The sequence below is a fragment of the Podarcis liolepis genome, assembly GCF_965112155.1.
Source record: "Podarcis liolepis genome assembly, chromosome: 10".
NCBI classification, from domain to species: domain Eukaryota; kingdom Metazoa; phylum Chordata; class Lepidosauria; order Squamata; family Lacertidae; genus Podarcis; species Podarcis liolepis.
In genome coordinates, this window is record NC_139562.1 from 10,188,981 (window position 1) to 10,204,002 (window position 15,022).

General features: G+C 44.7%; 1 protein-coding gene across 15 annotated transcripts in view; it reads left to right on the forward strand.

Moving 5' to 3' along the window:
* The window catches only part of GATA3 (GATA binding protein 3), a 76,327-nt gene extending 61,516 nt beyond the window's left edge, over positions 1-14,811 (forward strand). For 7 of the 15 annotated variants that reach the window (XM_083461424.1, XM_083461426.1, XM_083461425.1 and 4 more), the window contains exons 6-7: positions 7,026-7,147; positions 13,472-14,811. In XM_083461424.1, the coding sequence (XP_083317550.1) occupies positions 7,026-7,147; positions 13,472-13,748 (399 nt within the window). In that variant the 3' untranslated portion in view covers positions 13,749-14,811. Of the gene's footprint in view, positions 1-7,021; positions 7,148-13,463 lie in introns of all 15 variants that reach the window. The other 8 variants (XM_083461431.1, XM_083461419.1, XM_083461420.1 and 5 more) reach the window with 4 other exon arrangements.
* The last annotated feature ends 211 nt before the right edge of the window (positions 14,812-15,022 follow it).

Sequence of the window (15,022 nt, forward strand, 5' to 3'; positions counted from 1 at the left end):
CGCTCCTCCACATGCAGCTGCTGGGTGACCTTGGGCCAGTCACACTTCTTTGAAGTCTCTTAGCCCCACTCACCTCACAGAGTGTTTGTTGTGGGGGAGGAAGGGAAAGGAGATTGTTAGCCGCTATGAGACTCCTTAAAGGGAGTGAAAGGCGGGATATCAAATCCAAACTCTTCTTCTTCTTGAGCATTGTTGAGCTCCAAGGAAAGAGTCCACACCCACACACAAAGGAGACTGTTCCACTGTCAAACAGCTCTTACTGTCAGAAAGTTCCCCCTGATGTTTAGTGGGGATCACTTTCCTTGTTTAGTGGTACCTCGGGTTACAGACGCTTCAGGTTACAGACTCCTCTAACCCAGAAATAGTACCTCGGGTTAAGAAATCGTGCAGCGGCAGTGCAGCGGCCACGGGAGGCCCCATTAGCTAAAGTGGTGCTTCAGGTTAAGAACAGTTTCAGGTTAAGAATAGACCTCCAGAATGAATTAAGTTCTTAACCCGAGATACCACTGTAATTCGAAGCCATTGGTTCGAATCCTACCTTCCCAGGGCCAGGAATCCTACCTTCCCTGTAACTTGGCTTCTCGCAGGGAGGGAACCACCAGAAGGCCCTCGGCGCTGGCTCTCAGTGTCCAGGTAGAACGATGGGGGTGGAGATGCTCCTTCAGGTATACTGGACTGAGGCCGTTTAGGACTTTAAAGGTCAGCACCAACACTTTGAATTGTGCTTGGAAATGTACAGTTCATGTCTCAGAGTGCAGCTTAGGTTTTAATGACCAATTCCAGGGCTGAGCCTTGCTGTCACTCTTGATTAAATTCTGCTCTCTGTTGTGTGATCGTACGCCCTTTCCAGTCCTCTTTATATTAAGTTATCTTCAATATGAATTGGTTTAGGGTCAGGGAACTGAGTGTGCCAAACCGTCTTGTGAATCGCCTAGCGTTCTGTACCAGCTAAGCTGACTGACATCCAACGCCCTTTAAAAATGTGTTGTGGGGCGGGGATTATTGGTTTGTTTTGTTTTTATTACGCATTCTGTATTTTTATATTGTGATTTTATGTTGCAACTGCCCTGGAACCTGCGGGTAGAGGGCGGTGTAGAAATTTAATAAATAATGATAATCATTTTACAAAACGCATTGCACCACAATGCGACAGGTGTCTAAATCAATGTTGCTACATCCCCAAGGCGTGGCAGAGATAACTTACCTCAAATAGGCTTTGCTACAGAACTCTGGTGTGCATCAGTCCTTAAAGCCAACGTCTACAGATGCCAAGGACTTAGTGCAGCTCAAGTTAAATGTATTTTGTTCCCACTGATTTCAGTATCAGTTTTAAGCACGGCCTTAAAGCTCCAATTTGACTTGGTTGGCCCTGGGCCAAACTGGAAATGTGATATGTTTTCAAGGTATCCATGGCTGTGAATTTGGGGTTCTTGTTGTTGGTTTTTTCGTCATTTTCTGATATCTTCAGTGGAGCTAGATTGATAGTGCCCTAGGAGTGTGAATTTTTGGTAACTGGAATAGAGTTCAGCATCCGCAAACTCTCATATTGAAAAATAAGCAGATTCCTAGTCCCTCGGGCGACAAATCTAGGCTTTATAAGTGTGTGGGCAACAATGATTTGGTGAAAATTCAGCAGGCAGAGGTTGGTACACAGAACTGCCATTGGTTGTATATTTGCATGTGGGTGTAGAAGGCTGTCGGCAGAGAAAACTCTGTATACACATTTCCCCCTACCCTATGCAGTTACTGGGAGTTGCAGGTGGGCAGAGTGTGTTATCTCCTGCTTAGGGGCTTCCCATGGGCATCTAGTTGGCCACTGCAAGAACAAGATGCTAGGTGGGTTCGTCGGCCTGATCCTACAGGGGTTTCCTGTGTTCCTCGTCTGTAACCTCCCAGCACAAGCAAAAGAAATAACTGCAGATGGGCCAAGTTACAGGATGCATTCTGCTTGCAGAATTCAGTTTTCCTTTAGTGCATAAATTGCACTAATGTTGCACAGAATTCTGGTGGTGGGTTTTTTTTTTTTTTGGAGCACAGAACACATCCATTGACAATTCTTGGCAGACCTATTTTCTTTTTAGGTTTGCTCTTCTTGCCTGGCGCGATATATGCAGTCATTGGACTTAAGTCCATTGATTTCACTGGAGGCTCATCCACTATACTTAACCTTTGCCCCAAGCTATTTAGGGACAGGTTTAGGCTTTAAAATGCTTTGTCAGAGCAGGTTTCTTCCCCCCTTTTTCCTTTACCCCGGTGCTTTCAATGTGAAAACCTGCTCTTTAATGCAGAATTGGAACAAATGCCAATTCAGGTCTCCTGCCTATTGCCATTTATTTATTGAATCAGCAATATTGCTGAATCAGCAATAAAAAGCGATTTTTTTTTTTAAAGTACTCTGGCATTGCACTTTAAAGCGCAGACCTGGGTCTCCAGCTGTTGTTGGACTACAACTCCCATGATCCCTAGCTAGCAGGACCAGTGGTCAGGGTTTATGGGAATTGTAGTCCAAAACAACCAGCTGGAGATGGAAGTTTGGGAAACCCTGCATTAATTGGACACCAGTGGCAGAAACAAACTACCCAGCCATTAAACTGTAGTTGAGGACAAAAGACGGGCTCCTATTCTATGGCATACTTAGCATCAGAATGAATGTGACTGTGAAGAATTACCCAGATAATTCTCTTTTACGGGAGTATGGCAGTTCATAAAGCAGAGCACACGTGATATTTTGCAGATAGATGGGACCAGGTTCAATCCCCTGGCATTGCTAGTTAAGAATAAGAATAAATGTTGCAGGCGAGGGGAGTTGCGAAAGCTTCTGTAAAATAGCTTACTGGATGGACTGTTGGCCTGATATGGTATAAAGTCTCTCCGTATGGACTGACGGAGTTTGTTAGTCATGGTATAATTGTGGCTGGAGCCAAGGGAACCTTATTTTGGAGGCTGTTTTTCTATCATGTAGAACAACAACCCCAAGTCCATGTTTGTGGGTGTTTTTGAGCATTTGTTTATAGCAAACCTGTATGGGTTGCCACTCCCTAGGAAAAAGTTGTTTGACAGAGGGGATGGGGGAAAGTCTCTGTTCAGGGGCAATGGGGAAAAGTCTCTGTTCCTAGTATCTTCAGTTAAAAGGATCAGGGTTTGAGAAGAGTTTTTTCTGGAGACCTGCAGCTATGACAGTTAGGATAGCAGAATCGTGGGTTAGTCTGACCTGGTAAAAGGCAGTCTGTTAGGGGACCATTAACCATGCATGATTGTCTATCCAAGTGCTTCAAATCTCTCTCCCCAATCTGCCCCATAGATAGCAAAGCAGAAGAGTTATTGAGCCCCTGTGGTTCGGTAAGAAATGTGTTCACGTATTTTGTATGCAAATGTACAAAATGCCTGCACTGAAAACGCAGCCAATCTTCTAAATACACACTTGCCTGAGTTTTGTGGTGCAGGTCTTCAGCTCCAAAATGTGCACATTAAGGAAAAGGGCCCACAAAGACGAAAAGAAATTGCATGCAAAAATGGATAGGACGGACACCTCAAAATACACATATTAGAAAAAAAATGTGCAAAATGAATGTGAATTTCTGTGCAGACTTGAAAACAGTAATTTGCAAACGAATGCAGTTATGAGGTGGTCTGGATTTAAGATTGTGGAGAAATCGATTCTGCTTGTGGTCTTCCTGTAAACTTCTGGTTGGTCCTTGTGGAAACAGAACTGCATGAGTCTTTGCCCTGACCCAGTAGGTTCTTCTCTTCTTATTTCTCCATCTCTAGTCTCCTTACATTGTTGATGGTGTTAATTTTGCCTTAGTGGGCCATGCAGAGAGTTCATTTCACCTGATCTATAATGAAAAGCAATTGCACCAACACCACCAATGCAATGTTATAGAATTCTATAACATCTCCACTGAAAGCAGCTACTTTGGCACTGGTGGGGTTCTGCCGTAGCCTTAAACTCACAACACAGGAATGGTTTTTTTAAAAAAAAAATTGGTGTGACTTACGGGTTTATGACTGTGGCGTTAAGACGACGCATCCTTTGCACTGCAAGCCTTTTGATATCCTCTTATTGGAACAACCAGCCTTCACCCAGCCAATCACGTACACAAAAGACTTTAAGAATTACTTTTGGCAAAGATGCCTCTATGATTCATTCTTTGGCAAAACTGCCTATTCTTTTCCATTTGTGATGCAGGAATCTCTTGGAGTATGAATATATGCTTTATATTTCCAATCCCCGCATGCGAAAACAACAAGGCTCTTGCACGTTGCGAAAGATTGCTAAGCCGTTACAATAATTTCAGCATGACAGCTTAATGATTTGGTATTCCACACTGTGGAATACTCTGGCTTTTCCTCGTTTTTGCTATTTGATGCGACACAGCGGGGACATGATTTTTGCCTTGCTCTTCTCCTAAGGGACACAGGCTCTCCATATGACTTTCTTAAAAAACGAGACAGTGCCTCTTAAAATCAACAATAGGGATTCTGTTCCCCCAGGGTGGGATGGTGGATTCCTTCGCAATGGTGGAACAGGCTATCTCCATACCCTCCAACATTTCTCCGTTGAAAATAGGGATAATGCATAATAATAATAATAATAATAATAATAATAATAATAATAATAATAATTTTACTATTTATACCCCACCCATCTGACTGGGTTGCCCCAGCCACTCTGAGCAGCTTCCAATGTATATAGAAACATAAAAAACTTCCCTATACAGGGCTGTCTTCAGATGGCTCAGGAGTCGCATAACTCCATACTCTCCAATATTTCTCCGATGAAAATAGGGACATCCTAAGGAAAAGCGGGACATTCCGAATCAGGAACTGGGATGGCTTCTGTTAATCCAGGACTGCCCCTGGATAGAGGGGCACTTGGGGGGGTCTGCCTGGTCTGGGGGCAGAGCAGTTATTAATTAATGCCTCAACACTTACCTCCCTCCATCTCCAGGTTCTGGGGGTGGGGAGATGATTCTGTATTCTTGCACATCATTCTATAACTAGGGTAGCCTTTCACAGAGACATAGAATCATAGAATTGGAAGGGAGAGCAGTGGCGTAGCGTGGGGGGTGCAGGGGGGGCCGGCCGCACCGGGCGCAACATATGGGGGTTAGGGTTAGGGGGCGCAAATCCACGGGTTAGGGGGCGCAAATTATTTGCCTTGCCCCGGGTGCTGACAACCCACGCTACGCCACTGAGGGAGAGGGACCCCAAAGTTCATCTAGTCCAATCCTCATTGACCTCAGGCAGCGTGGCTAGTGCTCAGGGATGAAAGACACTTATTTCTTCACAATGCAGACATGGTGTGTGTGTTAAAGGATGTGGTGTGCCTCTGAAAAACAACAAAAAAAACCAGGTTTCTAGAAAACTAGGTGCCAGGAAGAAGGGTTTAACACGCAGTGTGTGTGTGTGTGTGTGTGTGTGTGTGTGTGTAATGATTCACTCCAGTATGTGAGTTCCCCAGCCCTGAAGTCTGAACTGGGACAGTCCACAAACGTAAGAAACTAAGCTTTGTGCAAAACCTGGGCTGGAATGACTCCCGTCTCCTGTGGAACGGAACACCTAAAACACAGGCCCGATTTCCCTAACATTACAGTTCCCTGGCTGCTTGTTATGGCTGCTTTATTTCAGACATGATTCTGGCCTCTTTGCATTTTCTAAACGCCTGCCAAAAAGATCCGTATACAACCTGGTGCATGTGCTAGTCAGCTAAACTAAAGATCATAATCCAACAAGATTTGGGGATGCAAGACTTGATACTTTAAAGTAGCTTTTTAAACCAAGTCACGAAGTTGGATAGCAGTCAGTGGACCCTTGTCACTGACGTGTCATTTCCTTCCTGGGATATGATGCAATTTTTTTGAGAGAGAGTTGATGTAAGGTAAATGGCACGCTAAGAGCACAAATTCTCTTTTAAATCCCTGGTCAGCCAGGAATGTTCTAGCTGGCTTTACACAAGTCCTTAAATTCAGTTGCCTACCTGTAAAATGGGCATAACAAAACTGGCCCTTTGTATGGTGATATTATTGCCACTTTGTACATATTTCTGAAATCCTTGGCTTTCAAAATCAGTTTCTGGAGAATCAACTTGTCTTAAATTAAAACTCCAGGCTTAAATTAAGCTTCTGATTTAAGGCAGGGAGACTGGACAAGCTAGATGGTGCTGTGATGTTGTTGTCTTCTGAAAACGTGTATTAACTAGCAAGTCTGTTCCAAAATCCCCATTACTGGTGCACAAAGGGTTTTCGCATATTCATAATTTTTCTAGACTCCTCATATTTAGGAAACCGTTTTCTCTAAAATAAATAAAAAAGTATCAAGAGAATTCTTGAGTATTTTTAGTTGGTGTTGTAGGAGGGAACAGCCCCAGTGAAAAAAGTAAATTTTGCATGGCTTGTGGATAACAGACGATGTGTGTTGTTTGTTGTTTAGTTGTGTCTGACTTTTTGTGACCCCATGGACCAGAGCACGCCAGGCACTCCTGTCTTCCACTGCCTCCCGCAGTTTGGTCAGACTCATGTTTGTAGCTTCGAGAACACTGTCCAACCATCTCGTCCTCTGTTGTCCCCTTCTCCTTGTGCCCTCCATCTTCCCCAACATCAGGGTCCTTTCCTGGGAGTCTTCTCTTCTCATGAGGTGGCCAAAGTATTGGAGCCTCAGCTTCAGGATCTGTCCTTCCAGTGAGCACTCAGGTCTGATTTCCTTAAGAATGGAATGTGTGTTGTTACTTTGATGCAATTAATCAATGGGAAATCTATGGATACAATACACTGTGGATAGAACACAACCCAAGTCATCGTCAACCTCTTAATACTTTGTTTCAGTGCTGCAAGATGCATAAATATATATACAGAACGTGAGGAAATGCCCACAACTATACTCTAGCTGCAACAATCCCTGTAATGTCCTATTTATCGTGGCAAATATCTGTCATTGACTATAATTCACTGCTTTGGATATACATCAATGCTCCATTTTTGACATCTTTGTAACACGCCTGTTTTTTCTTTTTCTACCCCAGTCAGCGGCAAGAAGGGCAGGAACATCGTGCGCAAATTGCCAGACCACCACCACCACCCTGTGGAGGAGGAACGCCAACGGAGACCCCGTGTGCAACGCCTGTGGGCTGTATTATAAGCTCCACAATGTAAGTGAGGTGGTAACTCTCTGAAGAATACCTTTTGGGGTTTAAACTAGGATAGAATATACCGTATTTTTCGCTCTATAGGACGCACTTTTCCCCCTCCAAAAATTAAGGGGAAATATGTGTGTGTCCTATAGAGCGAATGCAGGCTCCTTGGCTTCAGCGATAGCAACGCGAAGCCTCCGAAGCGCAGAGGGAGCGCTCCCTCCGTGCTCCGGAGGCTTCGCGTTGCTTTTGCTGAAGCCTGGAGAGCGAGAAGGGTTGGTGCACACCGACCCCTCTCGCTCTCCAGGCTTCAGGGATAGCCGCCTGAAGCCTTCAAAGCGCACCGCGAGTTCCCGCTGCACTCTGCAGGTTTTGGGTGCCTTTCGCTGAAGCCAGGAGAGCAAGACTCTCCTGGCTTCAGCAGGGAGGGAGAGCTGCACAGTGCCCCTTCAGTGAAGCGGGAGGAGAAATGGAAGGGGCTCCGTTTCTCCTGCCACTTCACTGAAGGGGCGCTGAGGGGAGAGGGGGAGAATTTTTTTCTTCTTGTTCTCCCCCTCTAAAACAAGGTGCGTCCTATGGTCTGGTGTGTCCTATAGAGCGAAAAATACGGTATTTCCTGGCTTACGTGTGTACAGGCAAACCACAGAGCTTTATCTCACCAGCTCTTGCTTGGGGCCCCTTTTAGCTGAACACAGTGTACTTCAGTGCACACTGAGGCTGTTCAGTGAACTCTAATGCACTCTGAATGAAGCTGTGCTAGTCAGGTGTAAATGGGCCCCATGGTGACTTCATGGTATTGTAACATATAAAGGGAAGCAAGAGAAGTCAAGCTGAGAGTCCTTTTAATGGGCTGAACATTGTATGGAATGCTGGTTGGAAGACCTAATAATAATAATAATAATAATAATAATAATAATAATAATAATAAATTACATTTTAATTCTGCCCTCTAATTTGATCAGGGATATTGAAAATGATTTACTTCCCAACCATTTATCCTCATAACAACCCTGTAAGCTAGGGTAGGCTGAGGAAAGGTGATTGGAAAAAGGTCACCCAGGGAATTTCACACGTGAGTGGGATTTGAACCCAGGTCTTCATAGGTTCTAGTCCAGTAGTCCAACATTGAAGTATTGGCTAGATAATACATTGTTCTAACCAAAATGAAAATTGCCTGATTAGAAAGGTAGCAGATACACAGGGACCCTTTACAGGTTGCGTCTCGATTCTTGCTAGGGTTGCCATCCATTTTCCCCCTCCCAAAACTCCTGAGGCACAAAGAAGTGCCAGACCAGCTGAAAATTAGCAGACGCAGTGTATTCTCATAACCACACTGTCTCCACAAAATGGGAAAAGGGCCCTCATTAAATTTGTCTCTGTCGGATGGTAGCCAATGTATTAGAAGCCCTACAGGGCAGGGAAAAGGTGGCAACCCTAATATTCTCACAAAGCTCTGGAACATTTTTCTTGCGCCTCTGCTTCAAGGGGAAGGGGGAAATAAAGAAAGTGACACAAGCAATTCTCCAAAAGAAGGGAATCTGATTTTGTCCGGTGGGTGAAAAAGTCTGCTTTGGCTGTGTCGGGGTGCTTTTAGTACATCTGATATTCTTTTAAATCAACGTGTTTGTGGGAGCAAGAGAGGCTATTGTTTCATTTCATTTTTTGCCCTTGTTTTTATTATGTATTTTGCGTTTTTATGCTGTGAACCGCACCGATGAAGGGTTTTTAAAATACAAATCAAATCAAATAAATAAGTAAAATAATGCTCATAAAAAGAGATGGGGAAATTTATATGAAAAGGTGCATCCTGTAACAAAATCTCCCAGGGTGGAATGCTGGCCAATGAGCTGTGACCTTTACTAGCACACTCCATTCCACCCTCTGTTGTCTCTCACCTCCCCGTAGCAGCCAGTCAGTACTCCATGCCCTTTCAGCATGCTATTTTGGGAAGTTTCTGTCCCGGCCCCGGGGAGGTTTCCTCTTAAGTTTTTGCACACATCTGCAAACCTTGGGTTTTCCCCAAGCTACTTAAAACCCCCTTCCATGGATGCAGTTTCAGTTATTCAAGGACTGGTGCTGAGAGGTGACATGATAGACATTTACAAAATGGTGCATGGGATAGAGGACGTGAGCAGAGAAAAGGTTTTCTTCCTCTCTCATAAAACTAGAACTCTGGGACACCCAGTGTTGGAAAATCCACGATGGATAAAAGGAAGCGCTTCATGCAGTGCACAGTTCGGCTGTGGAACTCACTGCCACTGGAAGCAGTAATGGCCACCAGCTTGGATGGCTTTAAAGAAGGATGGAGGCAGCAGTGCTTCTGAATCCCAGTTGTTGGGAACCACTGATTGGCCACTGCAAGAACAGGATGCTGGACTTGATGGGACATTGACATGGTCCAGTAGTCTTTTCCTACAATCACATGCTAGAATAACGTTGCTATTTATATATCTGATAGGGTGCCCTACCTCGAAACAAAATTAAAAAATTCCTTCCAGTAGCACCTTAAAGGTAAAGGGACTGACTCTGGGGTTGCGGCGCTCATTGCGCTTTATTGGCCGAGGGAGCCGGCGTACAGCTTCCGGGTCACGTGGCCAGCATGACTAAGCCGCTTCTGGCGAACCAGAGCAGTGCACAGAAACGCTGTTTACCTTCCCGCCGGAGTGGTACCTATTTATCTACTTGCACTATGACGTGCTTTCGAACTGCTAGGTTGGCAGGAGCAGGGACTGAGCAACAGGAGCTCACCCCGTCGCGGGGATTCGAACCACCGACCTTCTGATCGGCAAGTCCTAGACTCTGTGGTTTAACCCACAGCGCCACCCGCGTCCCTAAGTAGTTGGTCTCTAAGTAGCACCTTAGAGACCAACTAAGTTTGTTATTGGTATGAGCTTTCCTGTGCATGCACACTTCTTCAGATACCGGAGGGAATTTTTTTATTTTGTTTCAAATTCGTTTATTTTGTTTCAACTACGGCAGACCAACACGGCTACCTACCTGTAACTGGTGCCCTACCTGGCAGTCTTGCATTTGAAGGGCTCTCGGGGGGCATTCCTCTATTTGAGGGTAGTCTTTTATCTGAAGGACTGCCTGAAACCAAGTCTGGTTTAAAAGACCAAGAAGCATTAGGAAGGGAGCTTTTGCCCATCAGCCACTTGGCAGCTGAGCACGCCTGCACAATTTGTGCTTCTGTTTAAGATACAGTCCTTATAATTTGCTGCCCTGGGCTGCTTTGGAAGGAAGGGCGGGATATAAATTTAATGAACAAATAACGAACTTGCAAATGTTATGCAAATTTGAGCCTTTTGCTTTGGGGTTGCACGCTCTCTCTCCTTTTGACAACGCATAAGTGGCACCCCCAAAATATGCTGCCTGGTAGACTTTGTTCCCATATCTAGGTGTAAAGGCAGCTACAAAAACGCACCACCCTTAAGGAAATGACTGAAAAGAATCGTCTTATCGCGACAGCAGTAATAGCAGAGCTTTAGCACTAGACTTGGCGGTTCTAATCCCCGCAATGGGGTGAGCTCCCGTTGCTCGGACCCTGCTCCTGCCAACCTAGCAGTTCAAAAGGACCCCAAAAAGTGGAAGTAGATTTATAGGTACCACTCCAGAGGGGAAGGTAAATGGCGTTTCCGTGCGCTGCTCTGGTTCGCCAGAAGCGGCTTAGTCCTGTTGGCCACAGGACCTGGAAAAACTGTCTGCAGACAAACGCCGGCTCCCTCGGTTAGTAAAGCAAGATGAGCGCTGCAACCCCAGAGTTGTCCGTGACTGGACCTGACGGTCAGGGGTCCCTTTACCTTTAGAACTAGAATAATGTGAATGGGGGCAGCGGGGTGAGATTTTTTAATTGCTTTGTACGATGTTCCTTGCACTTTCTTTAATTTTTAAAAAAGCGATTTCTCACTTTTATGTGAAGCTTTTTAAAAAAAATCTTTTGCCGTCAGCAGCTTTCATGCAGCCCCCCTTCAAAACTAGTGGGGATGGTTGTGGGGTGGTGCTTTTAATGCATGTATTCATTTCTGAATTTAAACTGGGTCAGCTTCCACCTTTCCCCCTCTACTTCCACCTCTCCTGGGCGAGTAAATGTTTTTGCATGAAAGAAAAATAGAGACATGCTCCCCTCCCTGCACAATTATGTGAATCATACAGTGACTTTATTGATATTAAAATGCTGCCTTTTTCGGATCTGGAATTGAGTGACACTGGCATATTTATGCTGTGAGCTGTCCTGAGATCTGCGGGTATAGGGCAGTATACAAATTTAATAATAGTAATAATATTAATCTGCTAACATGCCAACCCAGCTCATTTCTTGGCTCTGTTGTTGAAACGTCATCTCTCCCACAAATTTTGTCTGACCTCCCATAGCTGTGTTTCTGTTCTCATGTGAATTGGGTAGTTCTTGTCAGGAGTTCAGCCTACACTCGAGTAGGACTCTGGCAGAGACACATGCCCGACTGGCATGTTCCATCTCTCCTGGTTGATTGTTCGGGAGCTTCAAAAGCTTTCTTCAGCCCGAACATCACAGCGACCGATGCCAACAGACATCGGCACACTTAGGGATCTGCAGAGTTTGCGCAGTTGCGTAACAGACCTCAGCAACTCAGCGTTTTGGCTAATCTACTTTATTTACATATAAACACACACGAAGCACTGCAACATGGCTCCCTCTCTCTCTAGCATTAGACAGCAAAGAGAAAAAGAACAAATCGTCCCATTTCATGGAACACAGTAACACAAACATCCTGTTTCCGTCACTTCCCACTCTGTGGAGTCAAAACATATACCGTCATGTGATAGACAAAAATCCCATGACTGCAATCATGGAGCAGGAATTCTAACAGTTCTGCCTTTAAATGCAAACTGCACTGAAATCTCCCCCATACCGAAACACAACCCACCAGTTAAGGACTAAAGTTTAGGAAAAGGCTTTAATGCCAGTCAGACTACTGGTTTATTTAGCTTAGTATTGTCTAAAGGACTGGCAGAGGCTCTCAAAGGTTTCAAAATGGGGGTTGAACTTGGGACCGTCTGCATTCAAAGCAGATGTCCTCCTGCCAAGCTGCTCCCTTTTAGCGATTAATGAGACGTTTGCTACCAGCAGATCATATCCAGTTAAGACTGCTTTAGTCCATGATGAGAAAGGAAGGTGTTAGTAAACCACAGGCCTACTTTTTTAAAACAACAACAACAAACAAGCCCCAAACCACCTGCAGATCACAAGGTCTTTTGGTTAGAGGTTCAGGTTGATTTGTTGAGGAAACTGTCCTCTTTCCCCCTGCCTTGGTACCATAGAAAAGGGTGAGAGATCACCGCAACAACTTTGGGGAAATATATTTTCAGGGGTTTGTGAGGGAAAGATGGGAGAAAAAAGGATGAGAGTATACTAAACAGCATATTTGGGGGTTCGGTAAGTGGAAAGCTTAAGGAAGAGGTGTTCTCCTTACCTTTTATTTGGTGTTTTAAAGAATGTACATTGATAATAAAAAGAACATTTTGCATAAAACAGGGGGAAATAGGAAGAAGAAAAGATGAATACAATTCTCATTGATTCAGCAATACAGTCAAACCTCAGTTGTCGGACGTAATCTGTTCCGGAAGCCTGTTCAGCTTCTGAAATATTCGACAACCGAGGGCGGCTTCTGATTGGTTGCAGGAACTTCCTGCACTCAAGCGGAAGCCGTGCCGGATGTTTGGCTTCTGAAAAATGCTCGAAAATTGGAGCATTTACTTCCGGGTTTTCGTCGTTCATGAGCCAAAACATTCCAAAACGGAGGTGTTTGGGAACTGAGGTTTGACGGTACAAAAGGAAATTACCAGTGATTGACAGATTTCCAAAATGACTTCACCCCCTTTGCAATTAAATATATTCAATCAAACATATGGCATAAGGGGTATATGGATTTAAACTTTTCACCTTTGAGTGACTCTCGAGTCAGATTTGCAGCTTTTGGGTCCTTTTGCTTGTGTCACTGTTCAGTTTTAGATGCCAGAAGCGCAGCAGGGCTTCCTTACTCTTTAGATGGCAATATGTATTCCATCACATACTTCAAAACATGGGTCTCCAGCCTTGCTCTGTTTGAGGATCTCTCTGCCGATTGGCTAGACAGCATCTTAAAAAGCAGAGACGTCACCTTGCCAACAAAGGTCCGTATAGTTAAAGCCATGGTTTTCCTGGAACTTCTATCCCCCAAATCCCATCCTGGCAGATAGGAATTAGTTTCATTTGAAACATTTCGCCCTATGTAGCTTTTGGAGGAGGAGGAAGAGTTGGGAGGGCAGGTGGGGAGACGAGACGGCCCCACAAAAAGATTAATTGATTTTTGTTTAGATTAACAGACCCCTGACTATGAAGAAAGAAGGCATCCAGACCCGAAACCGAAAAATGTCTAGCAAGTCGAAAAAGTGCAAAAAGGTCCACGACACCTTGGACGATTTCCCTAAGGGCGGCTCCTTCAACCCTGCCGCCCTGTCGAGACATATGTCTTCCATCAGTCACATTTCGCCCTTCAGCCACTCGGGTCACATGCTTACCACCCCCACCCCGATGCACCCGCCTTCCAGCTTGTCCTTCGGACCTCACCACCCGTCCAGTATGGTCACCGCCATGGGCTAAGATCGCGCCCGAGAGAGAGACTTAAATCCCCGCTGCGATGCTTCCTTTCCTTTTTTTAAGTTCTCAGAACGAGAGGTACGTTGATAATCCTTGCCTTGTTAAGAGGCGAGAGCGCTTCCCCCTCGGCACACGAATGGACAAGGGCGCAGAAAGAAATCTTTAAAAGTTGGACGGAGGCGTAGAAACGAAAACCCCCCAAGCAAATGTCGCGGGGAGGTGAACTCTTGGGGGCTTTTTCTCAAGTGTCTTTTGCGTTGCCAGCCACCAAATTTGGGGTCCCATTTGTGAATAAACCATTCTGACGCAAGTCCGCTCTTGAACTGGGTTTCTAGGGTCGCGGAGAAGAGGTGAAAGGCTGCCCACCCCCCAAATCCCCAACCTTTCCTCCCCACTCGCTCCCCCAAAGACAAGCAGATTGATGCTGAACACTGTATAACTTATATTGTAAGAAATTCTGTACATTTTTGAAGAACACTCTTGACATCTGCTTAGCTGTAAAAAAAAAAAGAATGAAAAGGAAAGGAAAATGGCTTGTTGGTCAAATGAAATACTGAGTTGAATGTTTTCCTGGTACGGACTGAGAAGAACGAGGTCGGACCGGCATATGGACAAACTGCCACTTGCGTTTTTTGCTCTTTCTCTCTCTCTCTCTTTCTTCACTCACTGGCTCAAGTTGTTTTGACGCATTAAAAAAAAAATTTAATCCAAGTTGTAGGCAAATCATGCATTCCAGGCTATGGGGCCTCTGAACAATAGGGGATGTTTTTGTTTTTGAAAGGGGTTTCAGGGCAGTTGGTGTGACATTCAGCTTGTAGCTGCGGCGAGTTTGTCCAGGCCTTATACGCATTGTGAACAAGTTCCTGTAATTGTTGTTTGTATGTATAATTCAAAGCACCAAAATAATAATAAAAAAACGAGATGTAGATTTATTTCATCCTATGATACAGACTGAATGGTTGTATAAATTTTACTTACTGCTAGTGTTAAGAACTGCGCTTTTGATTTTGTTTTCATATTTTCCCCCTCTTTTTTTTGGAGAATAAACTAGATTAAATTCTGTTGATTTCTTGTCTGCTTATGCTTTCGGAGTGATGTTCAAAGGTTCTCTCTCTCTCTCTCTCTCTCTCTCTCTGTGTGTGTGTGTGTGCGTGTGTGCGCGTGTGTGTGTCCGTGTGCCTCTGCTTCCATGGAAAAGGATTTGATCCTGGGCCCTAGGATTCTCAGGATCCAGGATTTTAAGACCAGCAACATGGAAACAATTTTAAAGGATTGTA